Source organism: Leopardus geoffroyi, chromosome E2 (genome assembly GCF_018350155.1).
Source record: "Leopardus geoffroyi isolate Oge1 chromosome E2, O.geoffroyi_Oge1_pat1.0, whole genome shotgun sequence".
NCBI lineage: Eukaryota > Metazoa > Chordata > Mammalia > Carnivora > Felidae > Leopardus > Leopardus geoffroyi.
Window position 1 is genome coordinate 5,866,015 of NC_059335.1, and position 19,166 is coordinate 5,885,180.

General features: G+C 41.2%; 1 protein-coding gene and 1 pseudogene across 3 annotated transcripts in view; one reads left to right on the plus strand and one right to left on the minus strand.

Moving 5' to 3' along the window:
- Window positions 1-19,166, plus strand: part of LOC123577980 (zinc finger protein 665-like) — a 49,903-nt gene that overhangs the window by 18,751 nt on the left and 11,986 nt on the right. Inside the window, exons 2-3 of one of the 3 annotated variants that reach the window (XM_045440415.1) lie at window positions 8,084-9,973; window positions 12,422-12,486. In XM_045440415.1, coding sequence (XP_045296371.1) covers window positions 12,472-12,486 — 15 coding nt within the window. In that variant the 5' untranslated portion in view covers window positions 8,084-9,973; window positions 12,422-12,471. Of the gene's footprint in view, window positions 1-8,083; window positions 10,064-12,421; window positions 12,487-19,166 lie in introns of those variants that run through there. The other 2 variants (XM_045440413.1, XM_045440414.1) reach the window with 2 other exon arrangements.
- Window positions 2,035-2,764, minus strand: LOC123578482 (annotated as a pseudogene).

Consider the following 19,166-nt stretch of genomic DNA (forward strand, 5'->3'; position numbering starts at 1 on the left):
ACCTGTGCATCTCCAGCCAAGTACAAATTTAAGGCTTCCTCCAAGCCTCTCTGCTTCAATATTTGCTGGGAAGACTCACAGAACTTGGAAAGTGCTATCTGTATGGTAATCCTTGATAAAGTTAACTCGTATTTTGGGACCCACAAAAATGGAGGCCATGCCAGTGGCCCACCCACATCACAAATCTAAACCTAAGTCAGCTTGCTCTTATGTGAAACATCAGAAGGAAACCTAACATACACTAATCATAATCCTCCAACTCAGCTTCAGCTAGTGGACCCTACCCTGGAAAACAGCAGGTCTTGTAAGGAAATCCCCGATCTCTTGGCCAGTCATGCCCTGTTTCTGTACTGCCTCTTCTAAAACTCAATCTTGCCCCAAATCCCTCAGGAAGAGCACTCCATTCACTGTATGAGAGGCTCTGTCCTCCCCCAAATCAAGGGTTGTCTTCCCTGGAATAAATTACAGCAAACTTGTTACTAAATTGTTTTAGCTTTGTCATTTCACATCTTATTGTAAAGGATAGCAGTAAAGAGCCAGATGAAGGCATCCATAGAGTAAGGTTTGGGAGGAGGACTGCCCATACAGTAGCTTTTGTCCCCCACCAAGAAGCTCCCAGGAGCTTCTCCAGGTGTTTAATCAGGGCTTCACTACCTAGACTTGGTTGAGTAAATCATTGGCCGTATGACTGAACCCAATCCCCAGCCAGCCTCCTTTCTCTTCCCAGAGGTTGGGCTGCTGAGCATTTCCATCCAATCATGTAGTTGGTCTTTCAGAGGTGTCCAGTACCCCATTTTGAAGTTCTGTGTTGGAACTCACAAACTGCGAGTTCATGATCTAAGCTGAAGCCAGATGCTCAATGGACTGAGCAAGTCAGGCTCCCCTAACGTATTTCGTTTAAGAAATGTTTATTTTTAAGTAATCTCTACACCCAATATGGGACTCAAAGTCATTATCCGGAGATTAAGAGACACATGCTCTACTACTGAGCCAACCAGGTCGCCCTAAAATAGTTCTGTGTTTGAGTTACATCATTTTTTTTCCTTTCAACGGTGTCTACATTGTCTTTTTGATGATTTCAAAAGTGATACTACCCCTTGTTAGACAAAATATGTTCATATACTCCACCTGCAAATTGCTACTCGCCTCCTGCACCATGCTTGATGAAAGGGTCCTCTGTAATGTCTTGTATCCTCAAGACAGAAAAGCGGAAGACCATCTTGCAGTCTGTTTCTCACCAACACACCCAACTGGTGTCAAGATTTAACACAGAACATTCTACCTTCTAAACATCTCAAAAGTACATTCAGTCTTTTTCCCACATACCCAATGTGTTTACTGGCTGCCACCCATCTGCACCCTTTGTAAAATTCAGCTGACACCTATTCCTGTGTTCCTTTTTGTTCTCTGCAGTTTAGTGTTCAAATGTTGACCAGAAAATATTTTAATTAAAGCACTCATGTTGCTCCACAAACATGAGCATATTTCAAACATCCCCAATATCTCTTAGATATGAGGCATAATATTCACAACATAACCCCCAAAGCCAACAATAAGTAAAACCTGTTATAGAATCTTGATTTCTCCATGGTTATCAATACAAATAAAACTATATAAGTACACACATATTAATTCAAGAAGATTTCATGTACCATGCTCTTTAATATTAGGCTGGGTGTCAGTCTGTCTCATTCAGCCATGTCTCTGCAAGAAACTACTCATAATTTTCTTAACGTTTTTGAGATCTCAGTGCATCCATGTCTGAACACGTGAAGACAATTCATATTTCCCTGATGAGATGAGGTAATTATGTATTTCTTCCACAGCAGACACAGTACAGCCTGAATATGTTGGGGTCATGGTGCATGAGAGAAAAAGGGCTAATAATTGGAAAACATGCAATGATTAGTATAGTGACATTCACCAGCCACCAACTAGAGTTCGAGAGCCACTTAATCATAAATGATGGACAAAACAGCATAAGACAATACAAAGGTAGTCACCAAGACAAGGATGCTTTGGATGGCTCTGGTCTCATGGTCTCAAGGGAGGGTCTGGGGGAGAGATTGTTCCTATGGATGCCTTAGACCCTCTGCTTGTGACTGTGAAGGAGAAAAACCATGGAATTCCCTCACAGAACTTCAAAATGGGGGACTTGCTGGCTAAGGTCATGAGTCTCAAACACAAAATGCCATGGAAAGATGTCATTGCTGCATATAATGAGCCTGTGATCTTGTCAGTACACTATAAGTCAGAACAATATCCCAATCTACTTTTTTTGGTAATAGTTTTGTTGTTCCACTTACCAGCCATATAAATAGGGAAAAAAAAAATATATTTATCAACATGTGGAACACCCTGCACAGGATACTGGAGGGACCAATTACTTTGGAGCTTTCACTTTAAGCTCTGCCCATCTGGAGTTCCCAGGGCTGATCGCGATGGCCTCGAAGACACACAAGGGGCAGGTGGAACAAATGGAGATACCTCTGAACACTTTGTGAACATATAAGAGAATGTAGCATCCATAATAATTGGTGAAATGTTTCAGCCCTAGAGGTGCTATGGTCTCTGGGATTCCTCTAGAGAGAATGTGCAAGGAGTTGGCTACGATCAGGTGCCTGAGAATGAAATTGGTGGATCTTGGCTTGCATTACCTGAAGCTAAGGGACATCTAATGATAGAAGAGTCAGAAATTGCCCAGGATTCCGATGACAATGTGGGATAGGAAGATCGCTGCTATATTCAAATCCACCGAGGCCATTCTGTTATTGTCCAAAACTCAGTATTCAAATACACAGGCAGAAGGTTCTGCATGAAAATATGAGTTACAGGCTGCATTTTCCTGGAAAATAAAATCACTTACCTTTTCTTTCCCCTGAGAATTGACATGGAACTTCCCTAACCTTATGAGTTAGGAACTAACATTACTCTCATTCTATAGACAAGGAGAATTTAACCATGGGAAGTTAAGTGACTCATGTAACTAGCAGTAGAATCAGGATTTGAACCTTGGTAGCCTAGTTGCCATGACAAGAATGCTTCCTACTGTACTATACACCGCCAGGAACCTCATCATGGGTACACACACACACACACACACACACACACACACACACAGACACCTTCTCATTTTAAATTTATTTTACTTAATTAACATGGTGTGATCATTTCCCATTTTTAAGTATTCTTTGTGAGTAATATAAGGAGTGAAGATTCAAAGGTCTTAATAAATTATACATGCACTGAATAATTTTATATGAGTCAGTCTGATTTATTTAATATAGACAATGTTAGGATGACAGCAGAACTCACTTCATTTTTTTCTTGGACCAAAAGGATAATGGCATCCATAACAGATATTGTGTGGAACTGCACTGTGTGCTAACATACGGGACATGAAACATCACATAGTGATAAAACATGTTAGGGCAGAAAATAAATTAATCCTATTTAAAGATCACATAACTGTATATTTGTTATTTTAGAATAAACAAATTAAAAATTAAATTGATATTTGAGTTGGAAAAGCTATTAAAATTCTATACAAACATGCAAAATGGAATTTGAAGACTTGAAATCTTGAGCATTTAATGAATTGAAAAGCAAGAGAGGTGAGTGGTGAGCTGGGAATACTATTGAAATGATTTTCACCAGTAGAAACATAGCTTAAAATTGCTTTTTTTCTTGATGAGATTATATTTTTAAATTAATTTATTATTTTAAAATTAAATTACATTTAAAAAATATAGTCCTTAATATTTTACTCTTTAAAACCTTCTATAATGACGTTTTCATTTCTTTTTTCTTTCTTTTTTGACGTTAACTTTTTCTTAAAGGACCTTTCCTAATTTTTGGAAAGAAGATTGTCTCACAGATCGAGAGTCCACAGACATTTTTCAGTAGAGACACATTTACTGTCTCCATTAAGCACATCACACTCAAATTACAGAAGAATAAATTTCAGCAATTCCTGTTAGACATGCTGTTTCTGCTGTGAATCAAGTATTTCAATTAGATCCATCATTCTCATTATCACATGCACATGCCCTTACAGTGCTCACAGTATTGCTCCTGAAAATGTCTCTGTGACTCTTGCTCACTATTGAAAAGCAGATTAAATCTGAAAGTAAAATCTTTATGTTTCTAAGTAGACTGTCCATGCTCAGTGTGGGGCTTGAACTCGTGACCTTGAGATCAAGACCTGAGGTGAGATCAAGAGTTGGATGCTTAAATGACTTAGCTACCCAGGTGCCCCCCCTGAAATTACAATCTTGAAGCAGCTTAAAATTCAGCCTCTGACAGCACTTGGATCAAACACAAACCACCCCTTCAATGAGGATTTTGGTAAATTACATTAGCAGCAGTCATGCAATGATTGAGCAGTCTCTCTCACAAGCTTAGCCTGTGCCGGAAGATTCTTTCCCTGACATTCTCACCTACCCAGATTCCTGCCGCGTCTCCTAACCTTAGAGACTGCGCTCTCACACTAAACTAGAAGATTCTCACAGACTCCTTCCTGCTGCCAGGACTGGAAGCTGGGTGTAAAGTAGCAGGCAAAAGCATGTGTGGGAGGGAGGAAGCCAAACCTTGAGATAGAGGTTAGTGATTCTGTGACTTCACCTCCCCAAAGAATTGTCATCATTATATCAGCTGTAGTGACAATGATAGTTCAACACTTGGGGAACTGAGAATGGTTCTGAAAAACTCTTAATTACCAGGATCTGTTAGAAGTTTGTAGTGAACAGGTCCAAAGGAACCGTTGGAGTGTTTGAGAGAGACTCTTCCTTTTCCGTTATTTCTGGAAGCAGACAGGGTCTCACATGCAAGGTGGAAATGCTGAGGTCTGAGCCATTAAAGACCAGCCTCATTGGATTCTGTGCCTCCCTGAGAATTTTTTTTATTCCTGTCTAATTCTTTGTTAGTCTTCAGACCCAAGTACCACCACCATTTAACTTATGGGCAGAGAGAAAGAATCCTCCATATGACCCAAGAAGGATTTTCTAGTTTTAAAATTTTCAATATCTGCAATACATTTTAAATTTTCAATGAAGGGAAATAAAGGACATGAGGTCAATAAGTGACATTAAAAATTACTTGTCCCATTTCCCCAACTCAAAACAAGTTAACTAGAAAGCCTAGGTAAAATGGACATTTACTAGGAAAATACATTTTGCCAAAATTGACCTCAGTAAGAGGGAATCTAAACAGATCAAAATCCATAGAGAAGAGGAAGACATTTATCAGTATCCCTCATAAATAAAAAGCACTTGGATCAGATTAGCAGCCAGATTCTTGCATTCTTTTAAATAGCATATAAGCTAATGCTGCCTACTCAATTCACAAGCATTAAAGAGGAAGTAAAATCTCCAAATTATCTTTATACATGATATAAAATTCTGATACTGAAACATCCTAAAGTATGTACCAGAAAGAATACCACAGAAAAATGTCACCTCTTCATACAGATGGTACCATGTAAAATAAAATAGCCCAAACTCCTGAAACTATATGAAAATATGATGAGCAAAGCAATTTGTGTCTCGAATTCAAAAATGATTCACCTTTGGGAAGTTCATTAATATACTTCATCATATTTATGAAGAGAAGTCAGGAAATCTTACTCGTAGTTACAAAAAAGATTATTTGGAAGAATTCATCATATAAGAATGTTAAAACACTCGATATTTGGGAATTCTTTAGGATCTTTCTCAACTTGACAAAACAAAGTCTTCATTTTGGTCATAGGGAAGCGCTAGAGATATTCCACTGAGGCCAGAAAACCCCAGTAGAAAAAGTACATGATCAGCTGTTCCATTCATTTGTCATTGTGTTGTAGGTTTAGCCAGGGCCATTTAAAATGGTAGAGGAATTAGATGTAGAACTATGTTTGCAGACGATACAAGTATACTTCTGGAAACAGAAAGGACCTCATAGAAAATCCACTTTGAAAAATAATTCAGTAGGCTAATAGGTTTTGGTACTGATATACAAAACCATAGCCTTTTGTACATGGGGTATTATTTTGAAGATTTTATTTTTAAGTTGGGATGAGCACTGAGCGTTGTATGGAAACCAATTTGGCAGTAAATTATATTTAAAAACAAGATTTTATTTTTAAGTAATCTCTATACCCAAGATGGGGTTCAGGTCATGATCCTAAGGTCAAGAGTGGCAGGCTCCACCAACTGAACCACCTAGGTGCTGCTGTACATATTATTTGTTTGCACAATAGATTATGTACAACAAAGAATCATTTATGGGTTTTAGTAGGAGGGTCTGCAATTACAAAAGTATAACATGAAATAGGGACACATGGGGGGCTCAGTCGGTTACGAGTACGACTCTTGATTTCAGCTCATATTGTGATCCCAGGGTTATGGGATCAAGCCTTGTGTCTTGGTCTGTGCTGAGCATAGAAACCACTTGGGATTCATTCTCTCTCTCTCTCTCTCTCTCTCTCTCTCTCTCTCTCCCCCCCCCCCCACCATCTCTATCTCTCAAATAAACAAACAAGTAAATAGCTTTAGAAAAGTAAAATGAAAGAAACTACCAGGAATGAATCTAACAAAAATGTGTAAAGCCTATATGGGGAAAAAACTAAAACATTCCTGAAATATGTGAAAGGAGAAATAAATGAATGTAAATTTACATCATGTTCTTGGGTAGAATATCTCAATTTTATAAAATCTCAATAATATAAAATCTCAATATTATAAAAGAAAATCTCATTATTATCAATTCTCCTTTAGCTAATTTATAAATTTAATTTGATCCTGATATAGATATGATCAGTTAGTTTTTCAAACTAATAATGTGATTGCAAAAATGTTACAGAATATTGAACAATAAGAATAGCCCTGGGGCGCCTGGGTGGCGCAGTCGGTTAGGCGTCCGACTTCAGCCAGGTCACGATCTCGCGGTCCGGGAGTTCGAGCCCCGCGTCGGGCTCTGGGCTGATGGCTCAGAGCCTGGAGCCTGTTTCCGATTCTGTGTCTCCCTCTCTCTCTGCCCCTCCCCGTTCATACCCTGTCTCTCTCTGTCCCAAAAATAAATAAACGTTGAAAAAATTAAAAAAAAAAAAAGAATAGCCCAAAAAGTCTAAACAAAACAAAAAACCCAAAATGAGTATAGTTATCCTTATGAGATGTTATTTATAAACAGACTATTATATCAGTGAAGTTAAAAAGTTAAATGTATGCAAAAGTGCATAAGAAAAGTTAATAACCAGCAAAAACTAAAGTGGGGATAATACTAATTCTTGGTTATGTGGGAAATGGGAATTCCTATCAAATGACAATCAGTGTTCTTATTCTTCACATCCTAGAGCGGGATAAAGGTCAAACAAAAGAGAAGTCTATACAGTAAAAAATAATTAAAAATGATTAAATACCTTCCTAAGACCTGCTTCTCAAGCACCTGACTATAGCCAACCTCTGGCTCGTCTTCATAAAAGAAGTTGCTCAGCAACACTGTTGGCTTGAAAAACATCTTTGTTGAGTGTTGATACAACTTGTTTTGTATGTTCCGAGTGGCCAGTGGTGTATCCATTGGCAGCACCTGCTTCTTGAGTGTCTTCCAGGACATCACGATTGGCCCCAGGAACTCCAAGATGATAGAACCTAAAATAGAGGCTCTGCGTGCCTCTCTAACAGTCAGCTGCCCAATCGTAACTTGGTGGTAAATACCACTTTCAATCTTCCTGCGACTGACTGAACCGTGAAACCATCACATAGAAACATGACTGGGGGTGCTGAATACCAAGATCACACAATCACCACTTTTAACCTTTTTGGGATTCATGCCCTGGGGCAGTATCTCCCTAGTTTTCAAGCTTTTAAGATACAAGCAGTGGGTCCAGCACATTTACAGGAACAACATCTCCAGAATTTCCCCAGAGGTGAGGTCTACCCAAGGCATCCTTGTCTTGGTAAGCACCTTTGTGTCTTTTTAAGCTCCCTCTTCCACCTTTTCACGTCATTTGGCTCTTTCTGAAAATCCCAGTTGGTGGGAGCTGAACCTCTGTGCTCTAATCACTCCATGTTTGTTTTTTTTTTTTTTTTTTTTTTTTTTTTCTTAACAGTCAGCCCTTTTGTTCTCTGGAGCCCTGACCTTATTGTGTCCAGGATCGTCTCTGCACGCTGCAGAAGGAATACACAACTGTCCAAAATGACAAGATACCTATAAACTATTGTAAACTGTTAGACAATGTGTAGTTACTTTTTAATTCACTCCTTGCAGAGATTTAAGCCCTGGAAGGGGCAGTCACATAATAGAGAGGATGTGAAAAGCAAATGCAGCCAGCACCACCTTCAGAATTTCCACAGGAAACAGAAGAGGAGCTATTAACTGGCACATTTCCTATTAAAAAGTATTAAGAGTGTATATGACGCTGCTGAAAACGTGAAACACTAGTGGCTGAATTTGCTTGCACCATTTACGTACAGAACAGAAATCCTTATCATATGTTTGTGGAAATACTTCAAAACCAGAATGTCATCAGTACTAGGAAAAGTTAAATCTCTCTGAAGGAGTCCACCTTTTAGAAGCTTCCTTATCTGCCCTTGACACCAACCAATCAGAAACAGAAAAAAAAAAAAAAAGGATCAGTTAAAATATCTAATTTTCTGGGTACCTGGGTGTCTCAGTTGGCTGAGCCAGGGACTCTTCGTTTCGGCGGAGGTCATATCTCAGGGTTTGCGATATCCAGTCCAGACATGGGGTGACGGGCGGCGTACAGAGGGCTCTGCTCAGAGCCAGCTTGGGATTCTAGATCTAGCTGTCTGCCCCTTCCCGCTTGCATTCCCTCCCGTGCTCTCTCTCAAAATAAATAAATTTTTAAAACTCTAATTTTCAAGAAAAAAAAGAGACTTCTAAAATACCTGAGAACAAACACTTTAATTAAAATTGCAATGAAATTTGGCAGTTAAGGGCTTAAGCACATACAGGTCCCACTGGTAGGTCTCAAAGACATTTGGATTTGTAATTCATCTGGAGAGGTGTGGAGTCGAATATCAAATTTAAGAGAGAGACATTAATCAACACCCATTGACGCAGAAACTTTTATTCCTTTAAAGCAACGTGCCAGCGCTCCGTCCCACAGCCCAAGGCCCGGCGGGGAAAGCCTGGAGTGCAGTGCAAGGGATGGCGAGAAGTGACAGTTGAGTGAAAAGTCTGATGACGAGTTAATACCGAACAGCACAATTCCCACAGGACAGTGTTTATTTCTTTTAATGTTGACTTTATTTTTGAAAGAGAGAGAGTGCGAGCGAGGTAGGGGCAGAGAGAGAAGGAGACAGAATCCAAAGCAGGCTCCAAGCTCTGAGGTGTCAGCACAGAGCCCGATGGGAGGCTCCAACCCACCATAGGGAGATCAGGACCAGAACCAAAGTCAGAGGCTTAACCTACTGAGCCACACAGGCGCCCCCCGCCCCCCAGAACAGTTGCGCGTGTCGCATTCTAGCGTCCATCACCGACACTGACCACCCCGGCTTTTACTTCACTAAACAAGGAGCTGTCACTATCCGGGTCTCAGTCGATCCACGAGGATCCCGGGCGCCAGGTCCCCACACTGCTCCGCCTCCCCCCTAGAGCGCATGTCCACCGCTCTCTAAAAACTTTTCTCTCACCCCCACCGCAACCCGCCCCCCCCCCCCCAATTGCTTCCCCAGGCACCGGGCTCAACTTGTGAAATACCGCCGCTCCCAATAGAAGCGGCCCACCCTTCCCCGAGGTTGCACCCAGCCTGGCTCGAAACGACACCAGCGGGATTGGACGGAATCCAAAAGCGGAACCCGAAACCGCGCGGCCGGAAGAGAAAACAGGCCCGCAGACGCTAGGAGGAGAGTGGTGCGCTGGACCCGCCCCACCGGATGTGTCCTGGACACGCCCCGGCACCGCCCCGCGGCGCACGCGCGTGCGCCATTTTCTGCAGCCCCGGAAGCTGATCCAGCAGGGCAACGTACGCTGTGGGGTGAGTGAGTCTTCATTTTTCTGATTCGCACCGGCGGTCGCGCTGCTCAGTGCCTGGGGCTCACCCCAGGTTCCGGGGTCGCCTGGTAAGGTAAAATTCTTGAACCGTCTCCTCCCTTTCATCTCTCGCGGCCTGGCTCTAAGACGTTCCGAGTCCTTTCTCTCGGGGCGGGTCCCGGGGGTCTGTGGTCGTTTTCGGTTAAAATCGCTCCGAGGCAGGTTCGGGCCAAGCCGTTCTGCCTGTGGCCCTTGCAGACCCCGATATCGTTGCCGGTCACTTTCCTGCTCAGAACCTTTCTCTGCCGAGTGTCCCCCGTGCTGCCCCAACCCCATACTGCGTCGGGCACAGTCGTCACTAGGGAGGTGGGTGCAGGCCGTTGGCCGCAGGGTGGCCGTCCGTCAGGATGTGGACGGAGCTGGCGGGGAAGGACGCAGAAATCTGCGGAGTTAGAGGGTCATCAGAAAGTGTGGGGAGAAAAACCTGCGGGGCTTGAAACAGGCTGCCGCAGAATAGGGTGAAACTGTCTGTTGGAGGAGGAATAGCGACGGAGGGAAACGGAAGTGGGCAAAAGGACTGAAGAGAAACAAGGACACAGACTTCTACAGAGAAGAAAACGCGTAGGGGTCACAGACAAGGCACAGGACCCAAACCCTAGTGAAGAACCGAGGATATCAAGTTGTGAAGTACCGACTTGAAGTTTTGTGACCTCGTTAATCTAACATTTGGTGAATTGTTTCAGTTGTGCAGAAGAGAATGAGAGGTGTGAAACCAGGTGTTGGAGGCATCTGCACTTTCTAAGCATTGCATCAGAAGATAATGCCATTGGCAACCCTTACTCATCTAGGGGGAATAGAACTGTCAGTTAAAGGGGACTTTCTGTAACCACATGGTGCTTTTACGATGGCCATTATTAACAATACTGTTTGTCTCTCCCCCTTTTTTCGTGGCTCACGGCATTCTTTTCTGAATTGGATGTATCCTCACACTTGTTGTGACTTTAATCTCAGATTCCACTGGAGAGCTTTTCAATTTCCAAATTATTTTCTCTTGTAATTTTATTGTTCAGAGTATGAGTTTTATATGCTTTTCTACTCTACCATATGTTGCAAGGATTCTTTGATGTCTCTTAGAGAACTTTATGGTATTTCATTACACATCCGTTAAGGATGTAGGTAACCTTTTAACACTCAAAACCTAGTTTAGTGTGCTAATTTAATAATTCAACAGTTCTCTTCTTGCGTTAAGGCAGTTTATAAATTATCAAGCTTTGAGCTGAGTTCTCCAGCTAAGTAGATGATCGCCTCAGGTCCCCTCTGTCTTCTCTGTACAGATGTTGAAGGGTGGTCTTGATTGATGTGGAACTTGGTTCCAGCAGAGCTCATCCGTTCATAACACAGAGAGTGTTCAGACCTCGTGCCCACAGGTGACCCTTTTTCATGTTTTCCAGGACCAGTAACTATTTGTAATGTCATATAGCTTTTCTGGAAAAGAGGAATTAAATGCTTGGGCTTGCTTAAACCCATAAAAGAGAAGCTTCTCTCCTTCAGGAACATGAAAGGTAATCTGGAATTAGGACAAGGCCTTTCTACTTCAACTTGTCCAGGCCACCTTTTCAGAGATTTCTTACACCCCCTTCTGCTCATTCAACTGAGACTTCTTCAGGGTAACTTGGCAAATTAACTCCCCCTGTAACCCCCGATGGACCCACCTGTAACAGGAGACAATAGGCCAAGAATTCTGAACCTGAGTTAATAAGATGCGTGAAATGATTTTCAAAAGTAGGTGCGTCTTTGGTAGTGTTCTGGGAGAGAGTGTGCAGTTATAGTGGGAGTTCACAATGTGACCCAGTTCCAAAAATATCGAAAGCCACTGGGAAAGAAGCAGGAGCACAGCTCAGAGACAGGGACGTGCCTCTGTCACCTCCACCCTCTCTGTGTATCCTGGCTAAACCTTAAAAATTTGATTGTGTCATCTTTTGACATTAAGCCCTCTTACAGGCTTCCGGTCAGCATCAGGACAAAGATCTAAACTTCTCAGTATGGCTTCCAGGGAGCTCTGGAGCTGGCTGGCCCTTAAGAGTTGGTCCATATTGACGGCATGGACAGGCTTCTGTGTCCTGCATCATCCATTCCTTGGATGCGGGCTACCTAGGGAGGAGCCAAGAACTTGAATGAGCCCATTCCCTTTGGCCAAGTGCCAGGTAGACAAGACAATGCAGTTGCAGTGGAGTGTGTAAGTTTGAGCGGTAGGGGAGGCCTTCATGAAGAAGTGGGTAAAAAATGCACTTGTTGGCCTCCACATAGGACCTTATTGTCTCCGCATCCCTCCTGTTGCAGTGGGCAGCAAAGGCCTTTTTCCCATGGCAAGTTTCTCCCCATATGTATATTGTGGCAGAGGATTGGGTTATGTTGATTCTGAAAATTAAACAACATCCTTTTTGTCACACAGTATAACCTTACTTGAGAAAGAAGACCAGAAGAAGGGGGAAAAAAGAAGGAATGGCTCTTTTCCAGGTAAAATCCCATTTTTTGTTGATTTTTCTTCCTAAAATGTCACTTTGGACTTGTTAATCTTGTCTGTCTGTGAGGTGTCCTGCCTGAGTTGTTTACTCACGTGAACCCAGGGCTTTCTCCCAATCTCCCCTCCTCTCCATGCATATTTCATCTTACTGCAACCAAGTGACGCGGAACTTAGGAAGAGGCACCTGTTAAGTGGTCATCCTGGGAATGTTGTTGTACACAGGCTAGGACTGTAGATAGGGAGTTAGCTCTTTGGTCTCTTCAGGAAGGATTCTTCAGAGATCCCTCCTGGATCCTTTTTCAGCTCATATAAACCAGGATTAAAGAGATTATGTATGTAAGTCATAACATACCTGAGTGCAAAAGTACCTGAGGAACCCGGAAAATAAGAGTGATGGAAATTTACTTCATCCGGTTTTACAAATGCATTTTGATGTTAAACCAGGGACTCATTGTGCTTCTGACTCCACGATATTAATACTTTGGAATAGAATGGAAAGTTGAAAGTAGGAATGAGAAGTAGAGAGGGTGTCTTGGTTTACTAACATAATTGGTTTTCAAATGTAGAACCAACCTACACGTCAAACAGTGTCACAGACGATGAGACTGGAGTTCTCTCTTGTCCAGAAGAGAGCAGATGCAGAATGGGATACGAGAAAGGGTGACGTCTGCGAGGAGACAGGGGCCCCCCACAGGGGTTTTGTGTCAGTATTTATTGAGCTCATGAGATATTACACATGTGGTACACGTGAAGAAAACAAGATCTTACACACGTGAATGTGGAGAAACCATCAGACAGGAATCATTAACTTGTGTGTGTAGGAAGCAGTGGGTCTGGAGGCAAGTGGAGTGTGTGACCAAAGTACATTAGTAGATTGGCGTCAGATGGAAAGGAATTTCCTGCAGGTGATCTAAGAAGTTACTCGTGATCCCTTTACAATATCTCACTAGCTAACTTCGGGCACGTTCGCCCCATGGTGGGAGATTTTCACCCTAAGCTTTTGTCTATCTAATGACTTTACCTTGGGTGCTTTTGTCCCGTGGTGGCAGCTTTCTGCCCTCAGCTTTCTAACCTGTTTGTGGAAGTCTAAGAGATTCTTGAACCTATTTCCCCCTGGCTCCCCATTTTGGTTTTTTTCATCTTACGTTTGCGTGTGAGGACTGTCATAATGGCTACCTGATCCATATTTTGCTGTCTGGAGGTTTGGAGAGTGATTCTGCAATGGCATAAAAGGAGACATCGTACAAGTATTCCACTTCACAGAGTTATAATGGAGGTTTAGCACCTATTGTCTTTTTCCTATAAGTTGGATGGCAGCCATAAGGGCTTTTAGGCGTGCCATTATTTGTTTGTAGAAGTTTGGCTTATTAGCTCTTTGATAGTGTTGACCATAACTGGGTTAAGTACATGTGCAGTTTCATCGTGTGCTGAAGACTAATTCGAGCAATGGTAGCAGAAGCTATAACGCTTACTGTGGCTTGGATCCTCATGATTAAGAGGCCTATGAAACGCCTTTGCCTGGTTAATGAATACCAGTGATGGAGATCATTGCCATCAGATGCAAATCAGGTGTGTAGGCAATACCACTGCGTTGTAAGAGGAAGTGGGCCTGGTTTGACAGGCGTTTAGGCTTCCCTCATGTTATATGAGGAGCTAGGAATTGCATTTGTGGAGCGACTTCAGGATGAGGAACAGTGAAGTGGTTTCTTCCATCCTGAAAATGGAGCGGTGGTCGTTCATCCTGAGTCATTCTCTGGAAGTCCTGGTTGATGGGAAGGTGTTCTGGGGTCTCCCCCATGCTGTGATACGGCTTCACCAACCAAGAGGGAATCCCCAGAGGTCCAGAATATGAAAGAATACAAGCATATTCTCAGACCCAAGTGAGAAGTTTGAACTGGCACCATAGGATGAGAGGGTTTATGGAATTTAGGAAAATGGAGCTTAGCTGCGTTAGTCCTTGAGGGTCAAGATTTGAAAACGTAAGAGTGATCATAGTGTGATCGAGGAGAAGTTGAGCTTGTAATGTAGAGAACCATGGGTAATTCTGCGTTTTTTGTTGTTTTTAACATATTTTTAAGTTTATTATGTGCTTGTTCTACAATTGCTTGTCCTTGTGGATTGTAGGGAATTTTAATGTTATCTGCCATTTCCTTCTTCCTTTGTTCCACATTGTTCCCCGTGAAAGTTTTGACTCTTAAAATCTTCAAGGTTGCTGAGGGTGGAGGGTCTTCTCTTCTATAACTTCTTGTTGAATAGGGCCATAGAGAGTCCATCCCTAGGGGCAACATTGGTAAGTTGGGGTAGGTATAGCAGAGTTAGGAAAAGGAAAGACAGTTCAGGGGAAACAGCCTCCTTGAGCATAAAGGATTATCTGTCTACTGGAAGTGATAGCGGTGAGGAAGTCTTCCAACAGGAGTCACAAAACTATGACAAAAAAGACACAAAAATGGACATGATTAAAAGATCTAATGGAGGTGAGAAGGAAATTCAGTTACTTCTGTGGCACATAACACTTCAATTATCAGAATATCAAGTGATGACCTTGTACCAAAACATATTAAAGCTAGGAATTGCATATAATCTCTATAATAGGTGTAGCATGTACTCAAATGTAACCTAAGGATTATTATTTGTTTGACGTTTCCAGAGTAACTTAACACACTAAAGAAGTCTAATTGGTCAAAAAGACTTCATTTACAATTTAAATTTTGGAAAATTTGTTAGAAAAAAAGTCAAAGTTGTATACCACCAAGTGTGTTTACCATTAGACCCCGATATCCTCACTTTCCCTGCAATAAGAAGCTGAAAGCAGATAAGCCTTACTTAGTAATCAGTGATTTAGCATCCCATCCTATTTAGAAAAGGCCTAGATGTCCCAACAAATTCAATCCCAATTTATCATGCATGGAAAACTTTTCGAGTTACTAAAGCCTTTGAAAGCTAGTGTAACAATGACTCATGAAACCTGTGAGACCAAGTTTCCAATTACTTTAAGTTGAAACATGAGCTTATTTGACCTTTGATTAACAGGTCTATTTCAAACCAACAAACTTACATTCGGGTCTCCCTAAGACAGTTGGTTCCCCATGGTTAATTTTTACCTGAAACACTGGTGAGGAAGTCTGAAGTGGATGGTCTTGGCTCGTTGACATCTCAGAGACAATTTTAAGGTTGGGAAAAGGTTTCTATAGGTCATGATATGGCTTGCAGTTATGAATATTAGGTAGACCCTGGTTCAGTTTGTAATATGTGTTCCCATTTTTTTCCAATTTTCCAAAGGCAAGAAGTCTTGTGAGTTTTCTTGAGGTGTCTCTAAACACCATAAGGGTATTCTTAGTAGGTTGTTGCATCGGAGTGAGGATGTCTTCAGAAGGAATCTTTTGTTCCTTTAACAGGTTAGGTTTTCCCACTGACAAAGCGGGGAGTTGGCATTCTCAGGGTGTAGGGGTGCTGAAGGGGCTGGCTGACAATAAGGAGGTTTAGGTTCCGTGGCAAAAGTTTTTATTTACTTTCAGTGGGTCTACATCTTCATAAACATCTTCTGCACTCGGGGAAAATGGCCATAGGGACAGTAGACTATATAAGAATAACTCAGGCAGAACATTGGCGCCTTCCATATGTCATTCCTTTAGTGTGTCTTACCTGTTCATTCCCAAATGTCTAAGTCGAAGGTTCCTTGCTCGGGAGACCAAGGACAGTGTTGCTGGATAACCATTAGTAATTTAAGAAGTGCTGTATGAATTTGTTGTTTTCTGTTCTAGGGATAGGGAGTCTCCCATAATAATTCTCTCAAAAGTTCCACGGCAGTGAATCCTAATAGTTTTGCTTTTCTCTTACCTCATCAGGAGAGACTGTAGAACTGTGCACTTTTTCTGTTTGTAGAGTTCTAGTCATTCTGTGGCTTTCTGCAGTCCCTGAGTTGCATTCGCTTCTTAGCCACGTTGGCCTCTAGCTACATTGTGTTCTACCACATTGTCTTCTTAGACACGTCCCCTGCTTCACGTCGACTTCTTAGTCACGACGGCTTTTCTTCTAATCATGTTGACTTCACGTCACCTTCTATCACATGGACTTTGGTCACCTCAGTTTTTATCATGTCGATTTCTATCTCATCGGGATCACCATCTGGCAAAGATTATGAGCCTTGAGTTCTCTCTTGCCCAGCAAGAGAACAGACCTAGAATGGAATACGAGAGACGCTAATGTCCGGGAGGAGACAGGAGGCCCCAACAGGGGTTCATCTCTGTATTTATTGAGCTCCCAAGATACTACACACATGGTGAATGTGAAGAAAATAAGATCTTACACGTGTTAATGTGGACAAAACCATCAGACAGGAATCATTAAATTGTGTGGGTAAGAAGCAAAGGGTCTTGGGTGTAAGTTCAGTTTGTGATTAAAGTACATTAGTAGATTGGTGTCAGATGGGAAGTAATTTTCTGCAGATGATATACAAAGTTGCTCAGTATCCCATTACAGTATCTAGCTAACTAACCTCGGGTGATTTTGCTCATTTGTGGCTTTTTTCTATCCTAAGCATTTCTCTATTTAATGACTTAACCCTGGGCGCTTTAGCTCCGTGATGGCATCTTTCTGCCCTAAGCTTTCTTAACCCATTTAGATAAGTATAAGTGATTCTAGAACCTATTTCTCCACATAATAGTAATTTTTGTATAAATTATTGATAGCACATCCATCTCTTAAATACCATGGTTTCTTTTAGGAACTCTTATACGTTGTACATTTTTTAGAGAAAAATGTGTATAATTTAGCCAGACACAGCAGAACTTTCTGTCATCACAGAGGATGGTGCTCAATTTTAATTTTACATAATATTATTAAATTTTATTATTATTTTTGTGTGTATGTATTAAACTTCAGTTGTACAGATTTTTGCAGTTCATTTTCACACACTAATGCATTTTTGAAACTAAGAAGTAAAACATCCTCTTCCCTGTCATGTCTTCCACCATCACAGATTTTCTTCATCAAGAACCAATGTTGTCTTTCGTGCATATTTTCTAAACGTGCATTTTTGTATTATAGTATGATTTTAGAATATATTCTACTGTAAATATTTAATCCTGTTTTATTCTGCAAATTGGTATCTTTACATGCCATATGACTTGAAGTCACTTTCATGAAAGTCAACAAGAGATTACTGCTTTTTTAGATCCTCATGGGAGCATTCTCTAAATGAAGATACATGAGTCTTTTACAACTCCTTACTGTTTCAAAGAATGCCACGGTGGCTGCTTCTGAGCAGGCCGACTTCACTACACACTTCTAAGGATGTTTTAAGATTGCACATCTTTTAAGCATGATTACCAGGTTGATGATGGTCTTTCTGAGGAGGCACAGACATTCCACTTAGTAAATAAAGATTTTAAATCAACCGTCTTGACCATCCTCAGCTAAAGGAAAGCGTGGAAGAGAACTAAGAAGCAGGAGAACAATGTTTCAACACATAGAAAATATCAGTAAAGAGATAGAAATTATAGCAAAAGGATGGAATAGAAATGCTGGAGTTAAAGTATAAACACCAGAATTGAAAATTCACTAGAGAGTTCATCAGCAGATGGACAAAAAGAATAAAGAATCAGTGAACTTAAACAGAGGTTAACTGAAATTGTCAAGTGTGAGGAGGAGAGAGGGGAATAAAGCTGAATAAAAGGGAATAAAAGAAGAAAAATGGCCAGAGGCAAAGAAACCTTTGGGACACTATAACTAATACTCCTATAAACGTAATAGGAGTTCTAGAAGGAAGGGCAGAAAGAATAATTGAAGAAAGAAGAGCTGAAAACTTCCCAAATTTATCAGAGAGAACCTACACGCCCAAAAACCTCAATGAACTTCAACTAGGTCCAATGCATGGAGATCCCTGGCAGTCACATAATCAGTCAAGTTTTATAAGACAAAGAATGTGGAATGTAGCAAGACAGAAACAACTTCTCACGTACAGGGATTCTGAATAAGATTAATGGTCTGTTTCTTGTTAGAAACTGGAGGCCAGGAACCCATCTCCTTTGGTATTAAAAGATTGCAAAATTAAAAAAAAAAAAAAAAGCCGTATCAGGAATTCCTTACGAGGCAAACTATACTTCAAAATTGATAGTGAAGTTGAGATTCCTAGGTGAACAAATGCTGAGGGGGTTCACACTTACAGACTTAGACTATAGGAAATGCCACGTGGAGTTCTTCAGGCTGAAATGGATAGAAACTAGCAGTACCTCAAAGCCATAGGAACAAGTAAACAACGCTAGTAAAGGTAATTACATAAGTAAATATAAAAGCTAATTGTCTTTTTGTTTTGTAACTCATTTTGTCCTACATGTCTTAAGAGACAGTAAAACAATCAGAAAAATCTGCTCTTGAGTGTGTGCAACATCTGTTTGTATCTTTTATGAAGTAGTTTTTGACAACAACATAAAGGGAGAATGTATAACAGCACTTGTTTGTATGGCATTAAAGCTAAGTTAGCATCAACTGAAATTCAAATATTAGTGGTTTAATATTTAAGCTATAACCCCCAGGATAACCACTCAGAAATAACTTGAAAATGTACAGAAAAATAAATAGACCATCAAAATGGTATGCACGCACAGACACCCGAAGAAGGAAGGAATTATGTAACAAAATATTAGCCATACAAACAGCGGATGTTAGAAGTAAT